This window comes from Anthonomus grandis, chromosome 4 (assembly GCF_022605725.1).
Source record: "Anthonomus grandis grandis chromosome 4, icAntGran1.3, whole genome shotgun sequence".
Classification (NCBI taxonomy): Eukaryota; Metazoa; Arthropoda; class Insecta; order Coleoptera; family Curculionidae; genus Anthonomus; species Anthonomus grandis.
The window spans coordinates 39,776,810-39,789,508 of record NC_065549.1 but is presented as its reverse complement, the minus strand read 5'-3'; the positions used below and the strand labels follow the sequence as shown (position 1 = coordinate 39,789,508).

The window sequence follows — 12,699 nt, the reverse complement described above, 5'->3', positions numbered from 1 at the left end:
ATTTGTATCTCGGTTAATAAAGGAGCTACTACTTTGGGAATAGTCGCGTTGGATTAAGAACGACGAAACTAAAACAAAACCGTTGGATTTTTAAAGCTAGTACTGACAGAAGTCGAGATATAGATTTCCAAACTTTGGGTTTTTGGAGCACATATATGGAAACTAAAAATTTGTATCTCGGTTAGTAAAGGAGCTACGACTTTGGGAATAGTCGCGTTGGATTTAGAACGACGAGACTAAGACAAAACCGTTGGATTTTTAAAGCTATTTCTGACAGAAGTCGAGATATAGATTTCCAAACTTTGGGTTTTTGGAGCACATATATGGAAACTGAAAATTTGTATCTCGGTTAGTGAAGAAGCTACGACTTTGGGAATAGTCTCTTTGTATTCAGAACGCTAAAACTAAGGCAAAACTGTTGGATTTTTAAAGCTAGTACTGACAGAAGTCGAGATATAGATTTCCAAACTTTGGGTTTTTGGAGCACATATATGGAAACTGAAAATTTGTATCTCGGTTAGTAAAGGAGCTACGACTTTATGAATAGTCTCGTTGGATTCAGAACGCTAAAACTAAGACAAAACCGTTAAATTTTTAAAGCTAGTACTGACAGAAGTCGAGATATAGATTTTCAAACTTTGGGTTTTTGGTGCATATATATGGAAACTAAAAATTTGTATCTCGGTTAGTAAAGAAGCTACGACTTTGGGAATAGTCGCGTTGGATTTAGAACGACGAAACTAAAACAAAACCGTTGAATTTTTAAAGCTAGTGCTGACAGAAGTCGAGATATAGATTTCCAAACTTTGGGTTTTTGGTGCACATATATGGAAACTGAAAATTTGTATCTCGGTTAATAAAGGAGCTACGACGTTGGGAATAGTTGCGTTGGATTTAGAACGACGAAGCTAAAACAAAACCGTTGGATTTTTAAAGCTATTACTGACAGAAGTCGAGATATAGATTTCCAAACTTTGGGTTTTTGGAGCACATATATGGAAACTAAAAATTTGTATCTCGGTTAGTAAAGGAGCTACGACTTTGGGAATAGTCGCGTTGGACTTAGAACGACGAAGCTAAAACAAAACCGTTGGATTTTTAAAGCTAGTGCTGACAGAAGTCGAGATATAGATTTCCAAACTTTGGGTTTTTGATGCACATATATGGAAACTGAAAATTTGTATCTCGGTTAATAAAGGAGCTACGACTTTGGGAATAGTCGCGTTGGATTTAGAACGACAAAACTAAGACAAAACCGTTGGAATTTTCCCGATAGCTCCCATAGAAGCCGAGATATCGACCTTCAAAGTTTGGGTTTTTTCATTTTTCGGGTATACCCTCCGGTATCGAATATTTTCACCAAAAATTGATTTTTTTCGAAATCAAACTAAGTATACCAGCGTCTTAATTGGGTCGCCTAGATTACGAAAACACCGGGTTATAACAGGATCTGAGTAGAACTAAGGGAATGAGAGCACTTTGAATATCCTGAAAAAGTCGTTTTCGACGTCCGTTTTTGAGGCCAAAAATGGGCATCAAAAATGCCATATCTCGGCTACCGTAAAAGCTACGACCTTGCGGATGGTCTCGTTGGATTCAGAACGATAGAACTAAGACAAAACCGTTGGAGTTTTCCCGATAGCTCCTATAGAAGCCGAGATATCGACCTTTAAAGTTTGGGTTTTTTCATTTTTCGGGTATACCCCCCCGTATCGAATTTTTTCACCAAAAATTTATTTTTGTCAAAATCAAACTAAGTATACCAGCGTCTTATTTGGGTCACCTAGATTACAAAAACACCGGGTTATAACAGGATTCGAGCAGAACTAAGAGAATGAGAGCACTTTAAAAATCCTGAAAAAGTCGTTTTCGACGTCCGTTTTTGAGGCCAAAAATGGGCATCAAAAATGTCATATCTCAGCTATTAGAAGTGCTACGACCTTGCGGATGGTTTCGTTGGATTCAGAACATTGACAGGAAATAAGACAAATTAAGAAGAAATTATGCCGAAAATAAAATTCACGAAGCTCTAAAAGCAGTGTCTCTTATATCATTAAAACATATGCTCAAGATTAACCCCCTGAAATATAATATGCTTTTTATTGGCGATTGTCAGTGACATTCAGAATCAGACTAAAATTAAAATAATGATGACCAAATACAGATCGGTGATAAACGTAAAAGTTTGGAATTAATGGTCGATTCTACCCTTTGTATTTGGAATCCTTAGAAAGGCTTACATGGCGCTAAAGTCTATTTATATTTATAGGCAAGATCTAGATATAAAGATATACTCCTTTGTGACTCGCTAGTTTTATCTCAATGTAATTATTGTGATGATGTCTATGGTTGATGCTTGGACTATAAGAGAAGAATAAGGAATACAAAAGCTATTTATGTATTTGACTTATTTTTGGTATTTGCAGAAGAAATCATGAATCATATAAGTGAACTAAAGTGGCTAAATATGTTTAATCGCAGATTGATGCATTCATTGTGTTTTTATTATAAAATTTTAAAAAACCGTAGCCCACCATACCTTTATCGGAAAATTTCTTTTAGTACTTATGTTCAACATAGAACTGAATTCTTTAAACGATCATTTTGTTACAATATTAAGTCGATATTAAAAAAAATATCGACTTAAATTCTTTGCAAATTTCAGTAAATGTGTTTAGAAAACATATATTTAAAGTGCTGTTTGATGGTCAGTAAATAGCTTTCTGAACCTTGTGTCTGGCATGGATTTTGCTTTTTGGTTTAGTTTAAAAATGTGTTTTATTTGTATTAAAAAGGATTACAAATAAATGTTACATAGGCATGTTTATAAATTTAGATTTTAGTATTGTCACACTTAAGAGTTGGCTTATACATATTGAATCTGCTATATGCAGAAATCTGAAAACATTTTGTCGGACTTGCATTGTCTTATTTATTTAATGTAACACGATGTTTCGGTTGGTAAGTATCTCCAACCGTTATCAAGCGTAAACTGTTTACATTTACATTACAAACCAGTTTACACTTGATAACGGTTGGAGATACTTACCAACCAAAACGTCGTGTTACATTAAATAAATAAGACAATGCAAGTCCGACAAGATGTTTTCACTGTACCATTGTCTACCACCTTCAAAAACAGACAGAAATCTGAATCTGGCGCCTTTTTTATTTACTCGTGTAATTTTTATACCAAATGAAACTTTGTATGTATTCTTGAGTTGAGTAAATAAAAAAACATTTATTACTGTTATTATTATAAATGTTATATTTTTTTTAAATGAAACCCTTAAAATTAGCAAGTACATTTCTTTAATATTAATTCTTAAAATCACAGTTAAATATCATATCCGTTGCCCTATTTTATAGATAAAAGAAAGCTAATATTTTCACCCTCCCCATATATCTGATTTCCATTTCAATAAAACAAACAAAAGTTTGATCTTCGCGGCTAGGTTGCGGTCACCCCAACGCACCAGGGGTTCACAAGATGGGCGTTTCGAGGTCCCATCCATCACCAGGGGCCGCCGCCGTTTCCTGCCTTTTCGTTGCTGCTAATATCAGGTCCAGACGGACTCCTTTGTCTTGTATTATTCACTTTCCGCTAACTGCAGCTCGCGGGGAAACACGTCGGTCGTTATTCGTCCTGTTTCTTGACGACCCACGACCCGACTGCACTTGATTTGTCATTTTTCTGTGTCGCTACGATGGGACCGCAGCATTACGTTTATCATTTGTTATACAATTGTTTGTTCAGACGTCAAAATTAAAATAAATTAGCTTTTTTGGTGCAAATGGTGTTTTTTTGAAAGTGTAGATTATACTGGGTCGTTGTTTAAACTGAGATCATTTTTCATAAAAAAATTAATTTAAGAATCAAGATTCTTTATTAAGATCCTTGCACAAGATAGCACTTACACAAGTCAGGGCATTACTAGAGTAACCTAAGTACTAAAAAAAACTAGCGCTATGTGCGTAAACCTAAAATACAGACATGAAGTACACACCAACTAAATTTAAACGAAAATATAAAATTTGTAAAGTTTGCACGAGCTAAAATAGGAAAGTACATTTTTTGTTGTATTGATTGTATAAGATTCTTCAAAATAATCGAAATAAATTTTCGTTTATTTTGTTTTTATACTTTATAAAACATCGTTCCTGTATTTTACAGAATTTACAGAAAATAGACTTTTGACTAGTGTCTCTAATACTTCTAAGTGAAAACACCATCTTGTTTTGAGTTAGTTATTTTATTGGGTATTACGTCACTTATAGCAAAAATCAATTTAGAAATTACTATATCACACGCTCAAAAATTGAAAAAAAGAACAAAATAGACCTATAGAAAATAGATTAAATTAAATTAAGTATACCGTTCGATATACTTAATTTAATTAAAGTTCAATAAGTTTTAAATACAATAATTTATTTGAGGTATAATAGATTTTTTTTTGTATATACCTAGAAGCTAAGGTTTAATCTAATAATCTCTGAGCTCGTTTCTTCCTTCAAGTTTGTTATGAATATAAAAATTAAAAAAATGATAAAAACAACGAGAAGACTTTTTAAAAAATACCTAATTTGAACCAACGTTTCGGTAGTTATATCTACTACCGTTATCAAGGTAATTAAAGTGAAATTAAATTAAATTAAAAATATAAATAAAATACATACTTATCTTTCAAATTTCCTGCTATATAATACTTCCTTAAAAACTCCTTCCTAATTCAACAATACTTTAAATACTTTTTTTACTTTTGCTGCAAAGCCGCGAGATAGCCATAAAAAAAGTTGACTGTATAAGTATTACTGTATTAGGCTTGGCCTTAAGCCGGCCACTCACGTTCCGGTAGACCTGAGAGCACAAAGCAACAATAGAGAAAAAACATGAATGGAACTGTCAAAAACATGTTAGGGTCCGGCCCACACACTGCTGGCGCTAGCGTCGTAATCTCATGTCATTTCTGTCAATATCATATGGTGGTATTTTTTTCGACATAATTGCGTTATTTATAATTTCTGATTTGTTTGTTCAATTTTGTGAATTTCGTGATATATTAGTTCTTATTCATTGAAAGATTTAGATTTTGTGAAAAACTATGCCTAAATACGTCAAGAAATGTTGTGTTCCAAATTGTAAAGACACTCATAGTAGAAGACATCGATTTCCAAAGTTTCAACCTCAACTTTTTAATCTATGGTTGCAAAATATCAGTAATGTTAAGTTAAATAGCCTTAGTAAAGACAATGTATATAAATCCTATGAAGTTTGTGAAAGACACTTTAAAAAAAGCTGTATTGTGCCAGGTACTCGTAAAGGGCTTGTTGTTAATGCAGTACCAACACTTTATCTTCCTGGGAGTCCTGGTAAGTTTAACATTGATCTAATAGGGTTAAACTATTTATCTTATATTTTTATTTTTTAGAAGATAATGTAATTCTACAAGACGAGCAAAATAAGAATGCATCAACCTCGGCATCAACATTTACTGACCATGATTATTGTTTGTTAGAAAGCAATTCTGACTTAAGAGGTATGTTATGTTATTAGATTAAATAAAATATAATATGAGTAATCTGCCATGTAATTTTCTTTTCTTACATATCTTGGCATTATATAAATCAATCTAATATTGTCTAAATTGTTGAAATCTAGAGATAATAGAAAATTAATCCAATAAGTACTATTGTCAAAGATTGAAGTAACAGAGTTATATTACACACATGTAATTTAAAGCCAAGCTTAGAAACATAAGAGCAAAACTATTATATTTTAGCTTTCCAAGATATTTTTACAACTCCTGAACTTTCAACATCTCTGAGTGAAATTGATAACCAGCTGAGTGATAAACCATCTGTATCTGGAAATGTTGGATCCAAGAGAAAAAGGAAAGGTAAGTTTGGATGCCAGGTACTGCAAGTTTCTCTTTTTATTGCTCTTCAGATATACATACGAGTTATGATTATTATTAATTTGAAATAGTTATTAAATTAAAACTTAACCTTAAATTATTATTAATTTATTGGTATATACATATTTATTAAAAATATTGTTAAATTTACATGTTTTTTTTGTTTCAGAAGTTTTTCGCCAATATAAACACATCCTTGGTAGAATAGGAGTAACAAGGCAAAAGCAGCTTACACCACGATGCAAGTATTTCTATAAAAGTGTGATGAAGTATTGCTCATTATCAAATAATCTGCAAAAAAAAGTTAGATCTTTCCAGACAAGATTAACTTATGCAGAAAATATATCTAAATCTGATACTTTCATTAACTTAATAAAGTATGTAAATACTACCACATATAACTTCATAATGTGTCAAGTTAAAAATCAGCTAAAAAAACCACAGGCAAGAAGATATTCAGTAGACGAGAAAATTCTTGCACTGTCTCTGCTAAAATGTGGAGGCCGAGGCTACAAGCTACTGTCAAAAATTTTTTCACTGCCAAGTAAAGGTACACTTACGAAGTTTTTAAATAAAATTCCCTTTAAAACTGGAGTGGACAAAAGAATGTTTGATGTTTTGGAAGGTCCAATTAAAAAAATGAAAATACATGAAAGATATTGTGCTGTATTATTTGATGAAATATCGCTTAGCACCAACGTACAGTATGATATCAAGGAGGATTGTATTGAAGGTATACAGGACAATGGGGTTATAAGGAAACCAATATTAGCCGACCATGCAAATGTATTTTTTATAAAGGGCATATTTCGTAGCTGGAAGCAGCCAATAGGATATTCATTTTCTAATGGGCCGAGCAAAGGATTAGAGCTTAAAAAATTGCTGGTTGATGTAATTAGAGAATGCCGGAGAGTTGGCCTTAAGGTTATTTGTTCGATTTGTGACCAAGGTCAAAATAATCGGGCTGCCATCAATTCACTTTTAAAAGATACAGCAGAAGAATGTATTAAACACAATGTTGATAATCGCCATCATGGGTATGTTCTAGACGGAGATGAAATTGTCCATGTCTACGACATTCCCCACTTATTTAAAGGAATTCGCAATAATCTTTTGACGAAAGACCTAATTTTTGAAGTTGAGGGTAAGAGGAAAGTGGCCAAGTGGGAACACATTGTTCAATTCTATTTGTTGGACTTGGATGAAGAAAACAGAATATGTCCCACATTGTCAGCTGCACATGTCTTTCCTGAAAAGATGAACAAAATGAAGGTGTCACATTGCACCCAAGTCTTTAGCAATAAAGTAGGATGTTTAATGTATAGGATTGCTAAGTGGGGTAAGTTTTTGTTTAACTATATTTGTTATATGTATTTAATAACAACAATTAATGTATTACAGATATAAAAGATGCTCAAGGTTTGCCAAGGGAGGCCATGGATACTGCAGAACTTATCCTTTTATTGGATCAGCTGTTTGACAGCTGCAACTCTCACTGCAAGGTAGCACCATCCAGCAAACCCCTTAAAGGGGCTCTTACGGCTTTCTCAGTGCACGAGAAATATTGGCTAGAAAAAATAAGCCTTCTTAAAAGTATGAGGTATCATGATAAAAAGAATAACAAATACATTACTGTACCATCATTAACTAATCTTATTTTCACTTTACAAAGTTTTATTCAGGTAAAAAAATTAATTTTGAAGGACAATCCTAAGTTTTTTCTGTGTTTGAGGGAAATTAACCAAGATCCATTGGAAAATTTTTTTGACTTAGTTAGGGCACATGGTATAAGAAATATCAATCCATCTGTATCTCTTTTTAAAAAATCATTTAAAGCATTAATAGTTAGTAATTTTTTGTCGTCACGATCACCAAACTCAAATTGCGAGGAGGATCAAACCCAAGGGGCGTTAGATACTCTAAGGTGTTTTATTACAGGGGAAATAATACCTGGCGTAATGCCATTATATCCTGAAGTCGCTTGTATTATTCCAGAAATTTCAAATAGGAAAACGAGAATTGGTCGGTCAACAATATGTTATATAGCAGGATTTATAGTAAAAAAGCTAAAGAAAATAACAAGTTGTAAATTTTGTCGTGATAACATTTCGAACATTACCAAGAAAGGTGATTATGGTGAATTCATAGAAGCCAGGGAATATCCTAATTCCTCTCTCACTGAGCCTGGAACGAACTTTTATCTTATGACTAGTAGGTGTTTTGCAACTCTATTTTATTTAATACCAAGGTATTGCCATTTACCTAATTTGTCAGCTTCTTTGGAAACATATTTAATTAAAAATATTGATGTCGGAAGTCTATGTTGCAAAGATCATCCCAATTTTGTAAATATTGTGATTAAGCTGTTTGTCAAATATACGTTGTTCTTTTGGTGTAAAAGAGTAAATGTTATTGCTAAGGGCAAGGATGAAAAATTTGCACGGTTTATAAAAAAAAATCCAACAAATGTTGATCCTATCAAAAAAATGGCGTTATTAAAGTTTGAAAATTGCAAAAAAAGATACATAAAAAAAAGCTAATACTGTATAATAATATTTAATAAAGACGTTTCTGTTATAATGCCTAATTTTCCTTCTTTGAACAGTCTTTTTTTCTTAGGAAACGTCAAAAAGTGATACAAAGATAAAGGATTGAGATAATAAAGATAAAATCCTTTTATACGAAATGAGTTCTAAAGTGATTTCAACACTCTTGGATGTCTTTAACTTATCAATTTATATAATGTTAGAATGGTTAATTTTTGTCATTTGTCCATTCTGTAATTTAAGTAAGGTATCGACACTTACGAAACTATACCATGTCAATCTAATTTTTAGATTTAAAAAAAAGCATATTTATTTATAGGAAATATGTTCCACATTTCATAAACATGTCTAGAATATTATCTCAATTCTTAAAAGAATTTTGTTTGTCGTAAACAATCACCCTTTATCTCAAAAATAATTAAGAAGAGCACACGTTCATGCAAAAAAAATTCTTGAAATTCGTCCCAAAATCACCCACTCTATGTATAAGGCCTTTAAGGAACACCCTGTACAACTAAGAAAATAAGATTTTAGTAAAGTAAGTGTATAATAAAATTGAATAAACATATTTCTTCTCTAATGTATTGTTTTAATTATTCACACCGAACCTTTTATCAGGAAATGTCCAAAAGTGTTCAAAAGATAAATGGCTTTCATACGAAATAATTTAACGTGCTTTGAACACTTTTAGACTTTCTTAAAAACAAGAATTTCGAAAAGAGTAAGTGCAATACAGGATTTAATAAATTCCCGAATTTCCCGCTATTTCAAGTTAGTTACGGGCCCACACACAGCGGCGCTGTAACTTATTTCCAACCTTTACACGTGAGAAACTTCTCTATTGGTGGTTGCTTTGTGCCTGAGAGGTATGCCTGCACAGGCATGCCTGTACAGGTATACTGCAACGTGTGTGTGAGCAAACCTGCGCAGTTCGGAGCAACTGTGCAGGTGACCGGAGCAGAATTGAAAATCGATTCGGTGTACCTGTGCCAGAGTGTTGTCGTACGATGTACCGAAACGTGTGTGCCGACTAACCTGTACAGTTCGTCAGTTTTTTCGGTAATTGGATACGAAGGCCACTTGTTTTTTTAATAAAATGGCGTTAAGTACGGAAGAACAACGTCGAATAATTGCTGAGTTAGAAATTTATAAATTTTCGCGCTGTTTATGGCGAATTAAGGCGAAAGAATATGATGATCGTGCAAAAAGGGATGCAGCATATAAGACACTTGTGGAGAAACTGAAAGAATTAGATCCTACAGCCGATAATGCTGTAATAAAAAAAATTTATAATCTAAGAAGCAATGTAAGAAAAGAGAAAAAAAAATATGAAGATTCTGTTAAATCGAGAGCATCCGCAAATGAAGTTTATCACCCTAAGTTGTGGTACTACGACTTATTTGTCTTTCTTGGTGACCAAGAAACGCCAAGAAATTCCACATCGAACTTAAATGCAGATGAGGAGACTTTATCTGAGGTAAATTAATAAAACACAATCTATTATTATTTATATTCATTATATATTTAGTTAATATAATTGTTTTGCCATGGTACGCTGCCCTCATGATTAAAGTAATACATGAAATTTTCCCTAACATTTTTTGCTGTATCACTGATATTGCCGGGGTTTCGTTGCTCTAAATTTTCCATGCTAGAGCTTTGTGTATTGTATCCATAATTGATAACGGTTCCGTCAGCATTTTCTTCTTGAACACATTGTTTAGGTGCGTATGATTTTGGTGAATTTTCTATTAGAAAATTGTGCAGCACAACTGCGGCCATTACCATTTTAATAATGTTTTCAGGTTTAAAATTAATTTGAGTATGAAACATACGAAATCGTGCAGCCAATATTCCAAACGCATTTTCGATGATGCGCCTTGCACGAGACAATCTATAGTTAAATATTTTTTCTCTTTCGAGTTCAAGTCCGCTTGTCGAAATGGTTTCATCATATCGCTGCGTAAAGCAAAAGCGTCGTCGGCGACAAACACATACGGCAGATTCCTACCATTTCCTTTGATATGTTCTTCGGTTGGAATACGTAAATCACCTTTTGTCAACATTTCGAAAAATTTTGTGTTTTGGAGAACACCTCCATCCGAAATTCTTCCATTGGTCCCAAAATCTGCTAAAATAAATTGATATTTGGCATTTGCAATTCCTAAAAGAACCATACTGTGCCTTTATAATTAAAAAATTCAGAGCTACTTCCAGCCGGCGGAATAATGTCAATGTGCTTGCCGTCGATTGCGCCCAAACAGTGTGGAAAGTTCCATCGTGCCTCAAATAAATCTGCTATTTCTTTCCAATCTTCCTGGAATATTGGATACTGAAAAAATAAAACAATAAAATTACAATCTTTACAAAATTACAAATAAATATAATATTACAAATAAATACTAAGTAATATTATCTAAATGTTAATAATATTGTTTATTTTAGGTTGAGTCAGTACAAGAAAACGTTGACTCGGAATGTCCATCTCAAGCACAACCTACAACAGACGGTACCGAATCGCTAACGCAAAATGAGAAGGTTGCGTGTTCTTCAAAGAGTGGCACAGTAACTACTTCTCGATCAAGGCCAGGAAAAAACAACTACGATTCTTTAACCAAGAATATTTTGACCACTGTGCAAGAACATTTTAAGCGTCCACGTACAGAGGAAGACCGTTTTGCTGTTTTTGGGAAAAGTGTTGCTATGAAACTAAGAGAAGTGGACAAAAGGCAGAGTCTACTTGCAGAAAAAATAATCAACGATGTAATATTCGAGGCTGAACTGGGTGGCATTACACTGCAACATAGATGCGTTAACATGCAGGAAATGTATAATGCAAGAAATCCTAACATGCAGCAATGCCAGCCACTTATACTACCTTGCCAGTCGGCTTCCAATTCTACATCATATTCGTCCTCTCCCAGCTTTATTAGTACCCCTGCTACAAGTCCAAATTGTCAATTCTAACAAAACAATTCAACAAACCAATAACAATTGTCTTCTGATGATGTAGCGGTTGTATGATTAAACAATACATCTGCTGCTTCTTATTTTACCAACTTCACAGACGATCAAGTGGTAAAAGAATTTTGAAATCCCCTTAGATACGGAAAACCCACAGAAAAAGATCAAAAAAGGCTTTTTTTCTACTTTTGAGGTTATGTAAACCCGCAAATTATTTAATTCTTAAAAACGTATACATGTACAATGTACATTTTCAAGAATAAAAAACCTAAAGTGCACAAAAACCCGGTTTTTGCCAACTCTTAAGGTTATGTACACCCGCAGACTTTTTTCTTGAATTCTTGAAAATGTACATTCAGGCTCCTAAAGTACAAGTCATCATCTGTCAAATAATGCCGTTATTAATAATAATTATTTTATTCCTACTTAATTATTAATATTCCTACTTAAATAATTTGTAATAAATACGTTTTAAAAAATAATAATTTGTCTTTTACTTACTTTCAAGTATTGTTTGCGCAGAACTTTATACAAAGCATCACACGTTTCGGGAATTATTTTTCCCAGGGCCTGAGGTGAAATAATTGTAGAATACTTCAAATCTTCATAACTTCTTCCTGTTGCTAGGAATCTTAGAGTTGCAGTTAATCTTTGATGAGGTGAAATGGATTTTCTCATTACAGTATCCTTCTTTATAATTAAAGGACTTACTAAAGAAAGCAATTTTAAATAGGTTTTCTCATCCATTCGTAGATAGTTTTGAAAATCTTTAGGTTCAAATTTTAACTCGTTCAATAAATTGATGTGACTGTAACTTTTTCGCTTTAGTATCCAATCTTTGCACCATTTTTCCCGTTTTTTCCTTACACGTTTATTTAAAGTCAATAAGAGTGCTAGCACAGTCAATGCATCATCACCTTTCGACGCCATCATTAACTGAACAAATTCTAGAATTTCACCATAGCGTATGTGGGCTTGTCAGGTCTTCGGTATACCTGTACAGTCTTACCTGCACAGTTGTACCTGCACAGGTCTACCGGAACGTGAGTGGCCGGCTTTACACGTTAAGGGCGACCATAGACGTAACGGTTTACCTGTACGGTAGCCTGCGCAGGTTACTCTGCAGGTATTCCTGCACAGGCAAAAGAGCGTATACACGTTACGGTAAAAAGCGGAGGGATTCAGTTCAGTTCGAGATGGAGACCAATCAAGAAGACGACGCGATCGCTTTAGTCGGTTTAGTAGTGGCGACTAAATGTTTTTAAAAACAAAGA

General features: G+C 33.5%; 1 protein-coding gene and 1 long non-coding RNA gene across 2 annotated transcripts; both read left to right on the top strand.

Annotated features, from left to right (window-relative positions):
• Window positions 1–5,082: 5,082 nt before the first annotated feature.
• LOC126734780 (uncharacterized) lies at window positions 5,083–5,899 on the top strand. Its single transcript, XR_007660173.1, has 3 exons — window positions 5,083–5,370; window positions 5,430–5,537; window positions 5,781–5,899. It is a non-coding gene; the product is annotated as an uncharacterized LOC126734780 (long non-coding RNA).
• Window positions 5,900–9,521: 3,622 nt separating this feature from the next.
• LOC126735686 (uncharacterized) lies at window positions 9,522–11,428 on the top strand. Its single transcript, XM_050439752.1, has 2 exons — window positions 9,522–9,938; window positions 10,907–11,428. The coding sequence occupies exons 1-2, from the start codon at window positions 9,558–9,560 to the stop codon at window positions 11,426–11,428; spliced, it is 903 nt and encodes a 300-aa protein (XP_050295709.1). The 5' UTR covers window positions 9,522–9,557.
• Window positions 11,429–12,699: the final 1,271 nt, after the last annotated feature.